Here is a 14969-nt window from a genome sequence, read left to right as displayed (position 1 = left end):
GAATGACTACAGCCCATTCCAGCAAAACCTGGGAACCAAAGGAGCATCTTCCTGTTATCTTTAAAAGGGTAGACAGTAACTCTCAATGTTTTCTGTAGAAATCATAGAATCTATTCAGAATTTACAAAAGGATAGCTCAGAATACCAGAGCAGAGTAACAGAAAACTGCACCTACTGTTCATTAAATAATTACTCTTCAGGACAGTACTTAGTATGTTATGTTTGAAAAAAATTGCTTCTGTCCAATTGACCCTAATGTGATTTAGAAGTATAGATGCTTAAAATTAAACAAATTAGACCAAGATTAAGGAGTCCTCCTGGATAATCCAGACCATCCTTGAGTGCACCAGAGGCCGATGATCTTCAAGATTTCTTCTTCTAGCCCAAGCAATGAGCTGCCCATTACTTCCTTTGCAAGAATGAAAAGAGAGGGCAGACACACTTACAGGAAATGTGTATTTCAAACATGGCTATAGAGCTTTGTTTTGTATTTTTAACCATGCAACAGAGCTCAGCTGATCAATGCAAATGGAACATGTTTTATAGTGTTTTGCTGTAAAGAAGGAAAAGCGACCATCAATGCATAGTGCTCCCTAAGGAGCATAAATGGAGACAGGGAGTCCCATTGCATTAGCTGCAACGAATTTGTTCCAGAAAAAAAGAAGATAGGAGTATCAAGGCATAGATACTTGATGTGAGAGAGAAGCTTGATTTTGTCTGAATGCTTGGAAAAAATGGTTATGAGCTACCTGTGGCTATGTGAAGACTTTGCCTAATACCACAGAAGGCAGGGAAACTGAGGCAAAGATATTGACCCCTAAAACTCTAGTTATCACAAATTTGAATTTAACAGTGAAAAGGTTTTGTGCAAAGTCATCATTGTTAAACTATTTCCTTTAATTTGACTTCTCGGGGTTTTTTCCTTCTCGAAAATTCATTTGAGCCAGCAGTATGTATTTCACAGCTTATCCACCTCCTCACTAACTAATATTTTTTTACTACCAAATGAATTTTTTGTTAAAATGAAGAGAATAGTGGTCTTCAAAATTCTGTAGCAATAATTTCTGCGTTCAAACGTCAGGCTCAGATTCAACAGAGATCTGAGTAAGACTGTTTTCTAGATAAAAAATGTAGAACTGTCACTTTTACTCATGAAATTACACAGCCCATGAGAAGCTCTGGGGTTAGTTACTGATTTTTTGGATGTAATTTTAAAGAAAGAATGAAGCAGAAATACAACCACTCCACAATGAACATGCATATTTAAGAATTTCAAGCAAAGAAACCCCAGAGATAATCCAGTATTCAAAATAAAATATCGCTTGCATTTCCACTTCTTTAAAGCCAGCAAGCTAAATACAGAGCACAATGATTTCCAGGAGCCTGACAAGAAGTCCAGCAATCTTTAGAGGAGGGGAAAAAAAAACCCTACCAAAAAAACCCTCGCAAAAGTACAGACTGAGCTAAATTTACTGGCACTTCTCTTGCTGGCAGAACTGTGCTAGGGACAGCCTAAGAAAGGGCTTCCTCATGGCATTTTGGCTTTTCTCCTGGTTTTCAGCAGAAGCAGGAAGTGCACAAGCAAGAAGAAACAGATAAAAGTTGGAAAATGTTCATTTAACTTTTGAACAAACCTCCATCAGGGGATGGAGGAGGGAATGAAGTTTTGAATCCATGTCACCGCTATGAAGTGCACCTTCAGCATGTCTCATGACCAATATCCAAACTATGAACTTTGAGAAAACCAGTTGGCTGCACACTTGCTCATCTTCACACTAATCCCTGGTAAACTTCACTGAGGGCCATGATCCCTCATCAACAGCGTTACAATATTCTATAACCATTGGATTATTTCATACGCGACGATTTCTCCGCCAATGTGTACATTTCAGTGTTGACAGTACAAGGTATATTCTGTGCTCTCTCTTGAACTTAGCAGGTTTTGACAGATTTATGGAAGGACAGATGGCCATTACGGGCTGAAGGCTGACAAGAGGCAGTTCAGAGCATTGTTAACACACTTGCACAAACTCTCAGCAGTGCAGCACTGTGCAGAATGTAATTCAGACTATAGCTTTTTTATTGCTGCCTATTTTCTTTTGTCAAAAGAGCCTGCTGTGCACAGCAACAAATGGCTGCCATTACCCAGAATGTAATGGGTGTCAGACAAATCACGTAACACAAACAATCAAGAGTATGTAGGTCATATTTCAACAGAGCACAACCTTAGCAATATTTATGATTACTGCATTGAAATGTGCTCTATAATAAACAAGTACCTCTACATCACTCACACTTATGTACTTCTGCACAGCAAATCTGTTAGAAGTGGTACATACTCTACAATCATCCCCCTTAAACAGTCTTTCTTCCTTTTAAAGTAAAAGGCAAGTATTTTTTCATGACATGCTATAAAACCATTTTCTTTGTAGGGACTTCTCTTTAATTGAATGGCTTTGGTAAATGGTATGTTTGCATTTTGCCTTGCTCTGTCTACATACTACGAACTCACTCAGTGATCTTGTGCTTGAACATAGTGTACATCAATTCGCCAGCACTGCTGCCGAAGCAGCACCATCCTCCCCATGTCTGTGCAACAAAAGGTGTTTGCATGTGTGCCGACTGCCACCTTGGTCGAGTGACTTCTTTCAAAAAATCTTGGGAAGAGTGACGTTACTTTTGATACATTCCAAAACTCCACTAAAAAAAACCCCTTAGTAACTGATCTCAGCTAGTTGATAAGTAGAAATTAGGGGAGTGCCTTTGCATAAAAAATGACATCTTGATTTTTCAGGACTGATTTGCAATGCTGTTCTACATAGACACCAATCTTAATAAAACTGTTAGCATGTAAATGTTTGATGACAGTTGTTGTGCTTTGAGGGGGCTGAGAATTAGTGTCTTTTGGGGAACACAGTCTTGGAACCTTTCTACCTGTGCACTGGGCTTTTTGAGAGGCACTGAAAATGAATTCTTTTATACCTTTTAAGTTGAAAAATGGATTGTCAAGGGAAACATTATTTAAGGGCACTAAAAACACTGAACACAAGATAACAGCTCAATTCAGTAAAAGAATCAGAAGAGCTTTTGTGTAGCACAAGATTGCAGAAGCCAGGAAAATATAATAAAATTAAATAGCCATCATATAATAAAAGACTACATGCTTGTTGAGTATTCAGTTTAATCCTGTTGTCAGTGCTGCAGAGAATAAACACAGATGCCTGAAAATATAAAATAATTTACTAGATTTTATTCCCTCTGGACAACTCTGCATCTCACATCTCATTTTAGCAGAAAACATTCTGAGGTCAAACAAGTTGTTACATTATAGATTTTAAGTATTTGTTCTGACAACTAAGAGGTAACACAGATCCAGAGGTGGGCAAATAGAAAGGTATAAGTATACTCCAGGATGCTCTCAAATTCCAAATCACTATTCAAGCCGAATGTGTTCATACAGCCTTTTCTGTCATCTTTTTGGAGAAATCAGATTTTGCACCAAGAAAGACCAGTTTTATGAGGAGTTTTATGCTCAGGTAAATTACAGGGATCTGTGTGCAAATGAGAGACTTTTCACCAAGTCACCAAGTTGTAGATAAGAGGGTGGAAATAGCCTTCCAGTTACTGATTAAGCTTTAAGCGTGTAAACTCACTTCATGCACTTACATGATGGCTTTGAGGAGTGAAGGTTTAAAAAGACACTGAGAGAACAGAGAACTAGATTTCAAACATTTAGGAGCCATGCCATCTAACTTCTGGCACAGAAGTTCAACAGAAAGTCTAAGACAATCATTGAGGTGCCCTTGATCACCAAGAGCAAGACAGCCCCTTCCAGAGGATGAGTATCTTCCTAGTCCCTGCACCTGCAGATGCCCCCTCAACCTGCCTGGTAAGAAAGAGGAAAGAGGTCTTCCAGTGACACAGAAACATCCCATGTTCCTGGAAGCCACTAGAGAAGTCCAAGCCCATGGCCTCTTAGCAAGGTGTTGGCAATGCAGCTAGCTGTGGAAACAAAGGGAGAAGGACCTCTTGTGAGTCTCTTACTCAGAACAAAACTTGCACATAAATTTCACCCACTACATTATCATCACCTAGGACTCCCTCCATATCGTGAAGTTCTGGTCCACTTTCCTCAGAATAGCACTAGAAATCAGCTGCAGAAGTTGGGATTTTAGATAAAAAGGGATTTATTCCTCTATCATAGGCCACTTATTTAAAGTGCATTTAAAGAATTCTTGCGTGGCTTGAAAACACTTTGAAAAAATATTCATTCCTTGAAATTTGATAAATCAATGTTTTGACAGTTTTACGGAGGACAAAGTTACATTCACAACTACTAACAAATCCGTTGTAAAGCAACATACAGCATCGGCGAGATAACAGTTTCAGTTTGACTTCAGATACATGAATCCAAAATGTGTGTGTGACGAAGATTGATGGCTCATGTGGGAAATGCTTTTATTTATTTATTTTTCTACTCTATAGTTAATTTATCAGTGAGGGAACCAATGTTGTTTTCAGCAGAGAGATCAAGGGAGCCGCTATTTATATTAAAACACCTTGTGCTTCGATAGTGCGAGCAGCACTTCTAATGGTCTTTTCAATTCGGCAGTGAGATCAAGGCAACTCCTATTTAAATTATAATAAATAGTGCTTGTACAATGCAAGCTGCCCTATATAAGGACAATGAGCAATGCAGTTATCTGGATATAATTTGGAGTTGCCAGGCTCTCCCTAAAGAACTCCAAGGTATTATTAATCACCACCACGACTATTTTTTTCCTTATTTTGGGGTTGGTTTTTTTTACCGAAGTGGATCCCAGTTCTGCCATGAGTTACTTATATATGTAAGTTCTTCAGTACTCAAGGTTGTTTCTGTTATGTACTTTTCTGCTTCCAGAGAAGCAGACTCATGACACAAGACACTACTGCAACACAAATGAGTTAAAAGGTAAGACATGCAAAACCACTCATCTTTTTATAGATTTATATACACATACAAATATAAAAATAAAATCTAGATGTATGTGAAGGCAGAGGTTAACACAGCTACCAAGTGATACAAAACAATCTCCTCAAGCCTCTTCACCAGGCATTGTGAAGACCACAGCAAGTGGTCTTGAAAATGAAATCTAGGAGCCACCATCATGTACACTGTGTAGTAACACTAGTTCAACTCCCTGGCCACACACGCTCCACCAACTCTTATGCTTCCTGATTATCATTTGTCTATTTCCTAACTAGACTCTATTTACTTCCAGAGGGAAAAAAAATAATGTTTTCATAGGACAATGTTCCTGTTCACATATTCATTCAGTTGTGCTGTTTCACAGCTTCTGATACATTTTTTAATGTGCTAGTTCTCCTGGTTATATTGTCTAAGACAACTACAGAGCTGTTTTGTTTCCTCCTCTGTGCACAGCTGATGGAGCGGAATGAATTTGGTAATGCCAAGACCATTCCTGTTGCCATGATGGAGGCAGTACTAGAGGACTATCCAGGGGTCAGACTGACTCCCAATTTCTGTCTAGTCAGCTGATGGGAAGAGCAAGCTGCTGACTTTCTGGTTGGGAGAAAACACTGCTCCCTTCACTGCATTCAACGGCTGCTTGTACCAGGCTGCTGTAGTCACCTCACCTGCCCCTTTCAGTTGGCAGTATTAAGCACTGACTTACCAGTGTGCTTACAAATGGGCACCCTTGTACAGATTTGCTCTCCAGTAATGATAAAAGAGCCTTCTCCATGCTTCAGGCCTGCTGGCACTGAAAGGGATTATCCTGCTGCATACAGTGAATTTTGCCATGTTTGTGTTGGTTTTGCAAAAAGAAGGTGCATTGGGAGGATGCTTCCTTTTTTCACAAGAAGAATGATTAAGAGTGCAGGTTTTCAGGACATGACAGAGGAAGTGTGCATGTTTGAAAGATGAACGAATGAAGAAATTTCTGAAAAAGTGAAATGATGGTTGTAGGGAGGTGAAAGCCCGAAGTACATACACAAATATAGTGCTTCAGTCTGCTCATGTGTAAAGCTGGCACTGAATTTAGGGGCACCAAGCTGATTTATGGTACCTGAAGACATATTTTGCAATGCCCTGCAAAATGCTTGAGATCACATTAAGTTACAATCCACTGTTATCCTGAGAGAAACACATGCCAAGTACATCTCTTGTTTTTCAATATTACACAGCTGAGAAAGAAAACAGTCTTGGCAACAGCTCAGGTGGAGCTCAATGTATGCTCTTGTGCTCAGTTCTGGATGCTTCAGGAAAACAGAGGCAAAACAGAGTTCAGAGGAAAGCGATAAAAGAGATTTGAGTCTGAAGGAATTTGCTTTGGCGGAAAGAAGAGCAGATGAATTAAATGAGTGCAATGGGTGATGCATGAACTAAACCACCACATGATAAAAAAATCTACAAATCTTCAAAAGGTGCAAACACCAGGGATCTGAAAGGAGGAGGAAGATAAAGGGAGCTTGTGTGAAATGTACTAACGGAAGAAATAAAAAGATAGCAAGAACATAAAATGAAAACCAATTTAAAAAATTACCTCTAACCTATGGAAGAGTTTTGCAGTGGTAGAGGAGAAAGCTGTTATTTGTGACATATTAATCTAGAATCGACAAAGCACTGAACATGCAGTCACGTACAGCCCTAGACCGGCCTGGAGACAGACTGGATGACATAACTTTTCCATCTGTAACATCTATTACACTGTGCTGTGGGGTTTGCCTTTGAAAGATGGTGCTCAGCAGTACACAAATCTATGGGGAAATGGGGAAGTATAGCAGATAAATGGTTTAATTCGTATTTTCTCAGAAATTATGCTCTCTTTTGTAGGTTTGGAGACATATTTTCAAACACATTCCTTCTCAGGTAACTGGATAAAAACTCATTGCTAAACTGCACTGAGGTTACTCTACTAGAGATCTCTGTGAGATCTCAGTGTACATCTGGTATATTAAAATAAACAAACACACACACAAGCCATGCTTAAAGGAAGAGCCAATGCTCCCCATTTCTCACCTGCAGTTCCAGAGAGTTCCACACTTAAGGTTTGTTCAATAGTCTTGTTCTCAAATGGGGAACCCTTGGGATCACTGGAAGACAGGGCACATTTATAAAAACAAGCTGAAATGGAGTTGCTGTAGCCAAAATCTATTGAATCCCCCTCCCTTTTATAAATGTTTGCACTTTTTAGTACTTACTTTGGTGACTCAGGCGTCAATGGAAGTGATAAACTTGTTGGTTTGGCTAAAGGGAAAAAGAAAACAATTATGGAATATTTAAACACTCCATAATGTATACTAAAAAGATTTATTTTTATTTTGGTGTTAGAATCCCATGTTAGTCAGTTAAGGCTGAACTCTGATAGTTCAATACCCATTTCAGCGTATCTTAGATAGATAAATAAGGAGACTCATCCTGATTCTTGATTACTAGTACCAAAAGGACACCTAAATTTCAACAATGATTTACATCAATTACTGTACCTCTGAAATACAGTACACAACACAAATGCCAAGAACCTTTCAGAAGAAGAATGGCACATGCTAAAAATCAATGAAGAACCTATAGGATACACTGTGAAAATGTTATTTCTCTTAGAGTTAATTTCGACTACAGTTCATGTTTTATTTGGAAACAGAAGCAGCAGAATTACTACAAAGTAACAGAACGTTATGAATATTCAGTTAATTTTACTTCTACAATATACAATTTTACATATAGCACTGAGAATAGGTTGTTTCTATGAGGCCAGAGTCCAACCAGTAATAGCCCAAATTTCAGCAAATTATCTTGCAAACTGTGACAAACCACGGACATAGTCACAGATGGTTACAAATGTGGTTGAAGCACTCAGCACTACAATCCCAACACATGCAAAAAACAAAGCTCTAGGTAAAAAAATACGAGTCTTTGTAGCTTTTATTCATGCAAACTTGTATTTTCCCAAAGCAAGCCAAGAACTAGGATATGGTAATACAACTAAGATTCCTTTAATTGACAGTAAAATGTTTAAAAATTAAAAATAATATTACTTGCAAATTTCACTTTTCAGAAGTTAGATTGATGTTTAAACACAGAGAGCATTTTACCAAGAATAACAGCAGGGGATCTCTTCTGCAAAGTAATTACTTAAGACAAAATGTTCCCCTTGAATACTCCTGCACTGCAGATCTTTTGTCCAGAGTGTCACTACTGCGTATTTCATATTCATTCCAGGCTTGGAGCTCCCATCAACATTAAAGGATTTTATATGCAAATTGATTACTTTTATAAGCTCTAGAGCATTCCTGAAGTAATATTACATTTTTTTAAAAACTAACTCAATTCTCAAGAGCTGCATATTGTTTCTCCTCCTCCCCATATTAAAGTTAGAAAGGGAAACTCAGGTGTTCACCTCAGGTTCACCTTCCTCAGAAGTCACTGTCGGAGTGAGGAGATGTACCTCAGCAAGTTATTTGTCTGATCCAGCACTGCTGCTGATTTGTGCATAAAACCAGGTGCAGTAAGACTGAATGTAACCTGCCACATCTTTCTGTGTATTGTATATACAGCTAGTGATACTAATGTTTGCCAGTGGCTACCTAGAGGTAAAACTGGCTTAAAAAAGCCAGACCTTACAGTAAGGCTCTAGAATTAAGTTTTATACAAAGGCTTCCACTTTTTTTCAGAGGATAAAAATCTACATACTCTCACACAATTTAGGCTTTCTAAGGAAGCTAAATGTCCAAGAGCTATTTAAGCCTCTAAAAAGTCTCATTCTAGTTCTCATTAGTCTCACAGAATAGTCCCACATCAGAATATATAAATAAAATTCTGAGGCACAGTGCAAATCTGCCAGAGATGGGCACAGAACCAAGGCGTTATCTCACACTCGTATGTATTCATTTTAGAGAGGTATCACTGAGCTCTCCCACTGAGAAATTCACATACCAAAACAGCCATCAGTTTTCTTATTGCTAGGCAAGGGCTTGACCAAACAGTATTCCTGCAAAGGACTCATCCTCACACACAGCTATTGATAGTGTAAATATTTAGCCAAGGTGCTATAATTTTCCATGGTGCCTGTTTATTAGAGTTTCAAGGTCTACTGTGGTGTGGTTTTTTTCTTATTAAAAATGGTTCACATGAAGTTGCTTGTCCCTGTAAAGGGAAAACATTCAGGTTCAAAAGAACTAAGTTTCCTCATGGGCAAATTTCAATGCAAAACCACGGATGATCTTTGGCATGAATGGATTTGTGGACATTCCCGTGGGTTTGCAATATGTTTGCAACAGCAACCCTAAAGGAAAATACCATTTGACTTATTCTTTGTGAGTTTTCCCTAACTTTGAAAGAAAATATCAGACCCTGATTATTTTTTAAAACAGAAAGAGCCAATTTTCTCATACTTTTGATTAAATGTATGAACAAGTAACAGCAGGTCTGCGAACACCAGTTAAATTTGCAGGGTTGATTCTGCAGGAATTGACTGTCCAAACTGAAAGCGCTATATTCTTGTATTTGTATTGTATGCAAATCCATTGATACTGAAGTAATCTATTGGTGATTGAGGAAAATTTGATGAAAAAACATTTCAGAAACATGTAAATTAAACTGTGGGAATTAAAGAAGAGAAAAATTTTTCTCTGCCTGCAATTTCACCTGCAATACCACCAAAGTCACAGCCATCTGTTAAACACTGCTAAGTTAGCTATACGTCCCTCTGGACCTTCCTAATCCACACTGGTTCCACAGGGGTTCCCAATGTGCCTGGCTTCTGTGCACTGAATCTACACAATTGCCTTGGCTGGGGAAAAAATGCAGCTCTGATCTGAATAGGAAGATTTTATAATTTGTATTTATGCGTGTGTGCACACACATCTATGTATGTGTATAACATACTTGTGCATATAGCATGCTATACATGCTATACATTATAATGTATCACCTTAACACCCAACAGTGTTAATAAAGCCCCCTGTAACTTCTGGCAGATCTATGTTTCAGTACCACTGCAGTAAGAGACCCAGGTTTTACACATACAGTTCAGTCCAGATTTTGCTGTGAAGCAGACTGCTGAAGCCACCCAGAAGGAGTGTCAGTTGGCATCCAAGAAGCTCTAGGGGCAGTTGGATTTCTTTCTTACAAGAAACATTGTACAGAGATCACAATGGGGAAAAGTATACTTGGGATGTCAGAATGCAAAGCTGCAAAAAGGGTATTTAGTGGTGGAAAGGGAAGATTATTTTTATTCAGTTTGTTTATAGTTCTAGTGAAGAGTGAAAAATTAGATTTGATGGGGGCTGAAAAAGCGGGGAAGGGGGAGGGGAAAAGAAGAAAAAACATACACAGTTTACAACTGCTTCTTTAAAAGTACCAGAACACATTTAGGGTCATATCCTGATCTTTGCTGCAGCCAGGTAACTTCCACTGACTTTAATGGAGTCATCCAGGATTTGCACTGATGTGACTGAGATAGGCACCTGGCCTCCTAGATACCAGGCCAATATATACATAGATATATATTTTAAAGTAGTAGTAACTTTTAAAAAAAGCTCCCTTTGGGCTCATAAGCTTTTACAGCCTTCCTTTATCTTGGGAAAACAGGCAGGTGAAGGGGGGGAGAGAAAGTGAGAGGGGGGCTTTAAATTCTTGCATCTCTGTCATAGAAGCTACTTGTAATATAGACCAGTTCTTTATGCATCAGGGGATACTAAAAGTCAGCACAAGTGTTTAGTTTCGGCCATAAAGAATCTAAAAAGAGAGAGAAAGATCAGGATGGCAGCTAAACTTTCAACTATTTACAAAATAAAATTACAAACCGGCATTCCAGTTTTAACAGGAATGACACATTTATTGCTTTCTCAGTAGCAGTGAGAGCACTATTTATTGTCTCTTAAGGACTATGTGGCAGGTTAACAATGTCTTCAGTTTTACGCTAGCAAAAAAGAAAGAAGCTCACTAATGAACTGGCCTGCCCAGCTTGTTTAGGGGTGTAATGATTTCTTACTGGTACAGTATTCTGTGAATAAATAACTCCAGCTAGCTTGGTACGTTAACATGTGGTATTTGTTAAAGCTTTTTTCCCTGATATTCCTTTGCTGAGGTTGGGGGTGATAGAGACAGGATTAAAACTGTTTAAAGGATAAATCTAGCTAACTAATTCTAACTTCATTGTACTGTTTCAAAATTCTCCCTACACAGAAGAGATGCTGGCTTTACTATACTAATCCAAAGAACAGAAGAGGTATCGAGGGTATTCACAACCATGGGTTTCAGTTTCCCTGCATTACTGCTAGTACCAAAGCAGTCTCCTGTGGTCCCACACCTACCTTGCAGATGATTTGTCTGAGACTGCAGATGAGGCTTCCTTTTGGAGGTGCATTTCTCTTTGCTGTTGTTCCTGTTCTCTGCTGGTTTGGTCTGAGGAGGGTCATCATTCGTAGTCAGATATTTGAGAAGTTCAGAGCAGGGACGCCTTTGAGGCTTTTGCTGTTGACAAATGCTCTTTGCTTTATTGCTCCATGAATTCTCAGTCTTAAAAACAGGGTAAAATAAAAGAAAATAAAATAAGCTAAAATTAGTGAGCTGAACCTTATCAGAAAGGATATAGGTTTTCTGAAGAGATGAGATTTTCAATGAAGTGTTCAGTCTAAGTATACTAGATCTATGAGCTGTGAATAATTGTTTGCAGAACAAGGAAAGAAAATTACATTTAAAATTCCTAAATGACATTTACACAGCTTTTTATTTCATTTCTCCTACATTTCAATGTTCCTACTCAGCAACATGTAACTAACAAGACCCTACAGCGCCTTTACAGTGAGCAAAAAAATAAGCTGGTTTAAACCTTAATTTGCTGCTGATCGCTTGAGCCCAGTATTCACAACTCTCTTAAGTACCCCTAAATGCTCTGTTTTCAGTTACAGTGAACGGCAAGACAAACATCGTTTAATATTGCCTGCTAACAGAATTATGTCACAGCCCCCATTCTACCCAATTAATGGCTGATACACATCTTTTGCCAAGAATCTAGTGTCATTTTTCTCTAGCTCAGACAGCTGGTAAAATGGCAGTCCCACAACCTGGAGTCACTCATAAACAACACCAGCCCATCAGCAAATTTTATCGTACCCCCTGCTACTCTGTGTATGAATAAAGTAGGCTAGAGTAACAGACGGTGGGACTACAACTGAACTCTGCCAAGAGAAAAAGCATAAATGAAATATTCAGAGCATAAAGGAGCTCAGGTGACTTTCTGGAACCCAGTCTATAATCTGTTCACTTTTTCTTTTTTTTTTTTTTTTTTTTTTAAGTAGTTGAGAGATAATAGGCAGATTAATATAATACATACAGATCTACTGCTTGCTTCGTTGCTGAAAGCATAAAAGACCTTGTTACACTTTTTCTTTCTTTTTTTTTCTTTTTTTCCATATTACAAAGATTAAGTTTGTACCTTAACAACCACAGGGCTTGTTCTGATCCTGTGATTAGTGTTTGCATGGTTTTGTGTGCTGAGACCACTGCATTCATTGTAATTTAGCTGAGTGTTGGCTGGAGCCAGCAAGAGCTTCTTAAGCTACAAACACATCAGGGAAAGGGAGGTGGAAGGAAAAGAGTAAAGTTATGCAACTTTATGGATTAAAATGACTTATCTACATATTTGCTTAAAATTAACTAAAAATTAACTATATCTATTTCAGCAAGCAAAGTACAATATAAGAGAAAGAAGGGCTCAATATTCCCCAGAGCAGACAGATTTCATTTTCTTCTGTCTTGGCAGCATATTTCTGCCCCCTTTACTGCAGTATACTGCAGGGCAAGCAAAAATGACAGAGGTCTTGGATTTCTGAATCCGTGGCAAAATTAAATTCTTGGTGATCTGTTTGACAGAGAGGCCTCTGATCTAAACAGAGACATTAACTTTAACAGACTAATGGATGCAGCGTCAAGATGCAGGTATCTGTCCCTGCTTCCGCAGAAGCCAGTGATAAGGGGCTTTCAGCAGAAACAGAATCACGTCTCAAACTGGTTTTACTGAGCAAAATGTGTATAAGGTTTCACCCACATCCTCAGCCAAGGTTCAAGTTTGCCCTGATTAGCACTAAGGTGGTGCTTATTGGTCAAATCAATGTTAAAGGCACAAAATTAGCCTCACATCCCACCAGACTCAATGGGCCTTTCTTCACAGATCACCAAAATGACATCTAAACATACATTCAAAAAGAGCCCCGAGAAATGAAATATGAATTAAAAACCATTACCCTGACTTATTTGAACAGAATGATAAACAAAAGTGTCAGCCATTAGCACAAGAATCTCAAAAACAATCTCTTCAATACACTTTTTAATAGATTTCCTTATTAGTCATCTTATGGCTAGTCAGTGGGTTTTTTCCCTCACTTAATTTTCAGTTCTTTACTTGATTTTCCTTTCCAGTCTAAATGAAAAGTCCAGACCTTACTGTGACTACATCATACCCATGCAGCGGGTAGCCAGAGGCACATCCAATTCCTGTTAAACAGTAGGAAGGGTTCTTACTAGAGACGGCTCTTCTGCCTCCTGAGTTGGAGGGGTGCCGTCAGGCATTGGGGAAGGGCTAGTGGCATTTTCGTTGGTCACATCTCCATCTGTCAGTGCATCAAATGAAGGCAATCCATCCTCATCCACAGGGATGCTGTCCAGTGTTTCAGTGAGGACGGCTAGCAAGTTTGCCTCACTCTCTTCATCTATCTTCTGTGGGAGGGGACAAAACAAAAAACAGAACCAGGTGAGAAGAGAAAAGAAACAAAACGATGCCTCTGTATGTTAAAAAGCAGTCAAAATGGAGTTAAATCAGTCCTTGAAACAGTAATAACAGTTTCAACAGAAAACAGTTTTAACAGTAATCTGCAACAGAATCTCAGAAGATATAATTAAGTGCAGTAAAATGATCCATCTCCGTGTTCAAGAGAAACCTCTTTGCACTTGGAGTGTACTGCTGTAGTTTACTTTTCTTCCACAATTGTTTTTTGTTTTTTTGTTTTTTAACTGGTGTTAAGAACAAGCAATCACCCAGGGATTGTATTACAGGATGCACCTAAGCTGCTGACAGCTAACGATGGTGTCAGCCCAGGCTGTCTCTTTCTTTCTCTTTTCAACACTGAACACCAGCTAATTGACCTGACAAAATTACAAGAATCAGAGAATAAGACAGCTAATCAGCAGACTAAAATGAATCACAAATGAAATTTGGAAAACCTTGCTCACACGCGGCCTGGTGTAAGCGAGAAAGGGTTTCCCTTCCACACTTCTGGAAATACTTGCTCCAAATCCAACCAACCAGCTTCTCATTCCTGAGCCTTTTGGCCTAATACTAGCCATCAGGGCTCATACTGAAATGGCAGGCTCTTTGGGTTTCTTTTAAAGAAATGTATTAGGCAGGTTGCCTTTGAAGTTGTCCTTTTGAATTATGTTGTTTGAATGCTCAATGTGACTATTGTATGCATTTATCTAATTCAGACTGCAATTATAAAAAGTAGATTATTTCCTAATCAGATGTGGCTCTAATGTTAATTTGTATTAGATATCTTATTTCAGTAACAAGTCTTCGTTTTGTCAAACTGAGTAAATTCAAATACCTTCCGATTTTTTAATGAAATATAGTCCCTACTGTATATTAAGGTACTGATTTTTTTTGAGTACTGAGAGTTCTGAGGAATAGACTTGAGTAAAAATCATTATATTTATTTTCCAGAAAGATTGGAAATTGATCTTGACAGATCAATTATCTAGGATTCCTAGGCTGATCCTTGTGCTATTAAAGTAAATGAAAAGCCTTTCACTGATTCTAGGGATATCAAATTGGGAGTTTTTCCACCAGCTTCAGAGTGGCTCGTCACACTTCAGATTCTCACCGTGAAGAGACTTCAGCTAAGTTCAAATCTCACAGTTTAAAAGTAAACTAGCAAGGAATATAGCAGTAAGACCAAAAAAAAAAAAAAAA

The 14969-nt window shown here is 38.5% G+C and overlaps 1 protein-coding gene across 1 annotated transcript in view; it reads right to left on the bottom strand.

Annotated features, from left to right (window-relative positions):
- The window catches only part of LOC104530421 (peroxisome proliferator-activated receptor gamma coactivator 1-alpha), a 16391-nt gene extending 2675 nt beyond the window's left edge, over nucleotides 1-13716 (bottom strand). Inside the window, exons 1-5 of the mRNA XM_010174996.2 lie at nucleotides 13526-13716; nucleotides 12441-12563; nucleotides 11317-11521; nucleotides 7204-7249; nucleotides 7022-7095 (exon numbers count right to left, since the gene is read on the bottom strand). Of these exons, the coding sequence (XP_010173298.2) occupies nucleotides 7022-7095; nucleotides 7204-7249; nucleotides 11317-11521; nucleotides 12441-12563; nucleotides 13526-13573 (496 nt within the window). The 5' untranslated portion in view covers nucleotides 13574-13716. The remainder of the gene's footprint in view (nucleotides 1-7021; nucleotides 7096-7203; nucleotides 7250-11316; nucleotides 11522-12440; nucleotides 12564-13525) is intronic.
- Nucleotides 13717-14969: the final 1253 nt, after the last annotated feature.

This window comes from Antrostomus carolinensis, unplaced genomic scaffold (assembly GCF_000700745.2).
Source record: "Antrostomus carolinensis isolate BGI_N321 unplaced genomic scaffold, ASM70074v2 scaffold26129, whole genome shotgun sequence".
Classification (NCBI taxonomy): Eukaryota; Metazoa; Chordata; class Aves; order Caprimulgiformes; family Caprimulgidae; genus Antrostomus; species Antrostomus carolinensis.
This window is presented reverse-complemented; position numbering and strand designations above follow the sequence as displayed.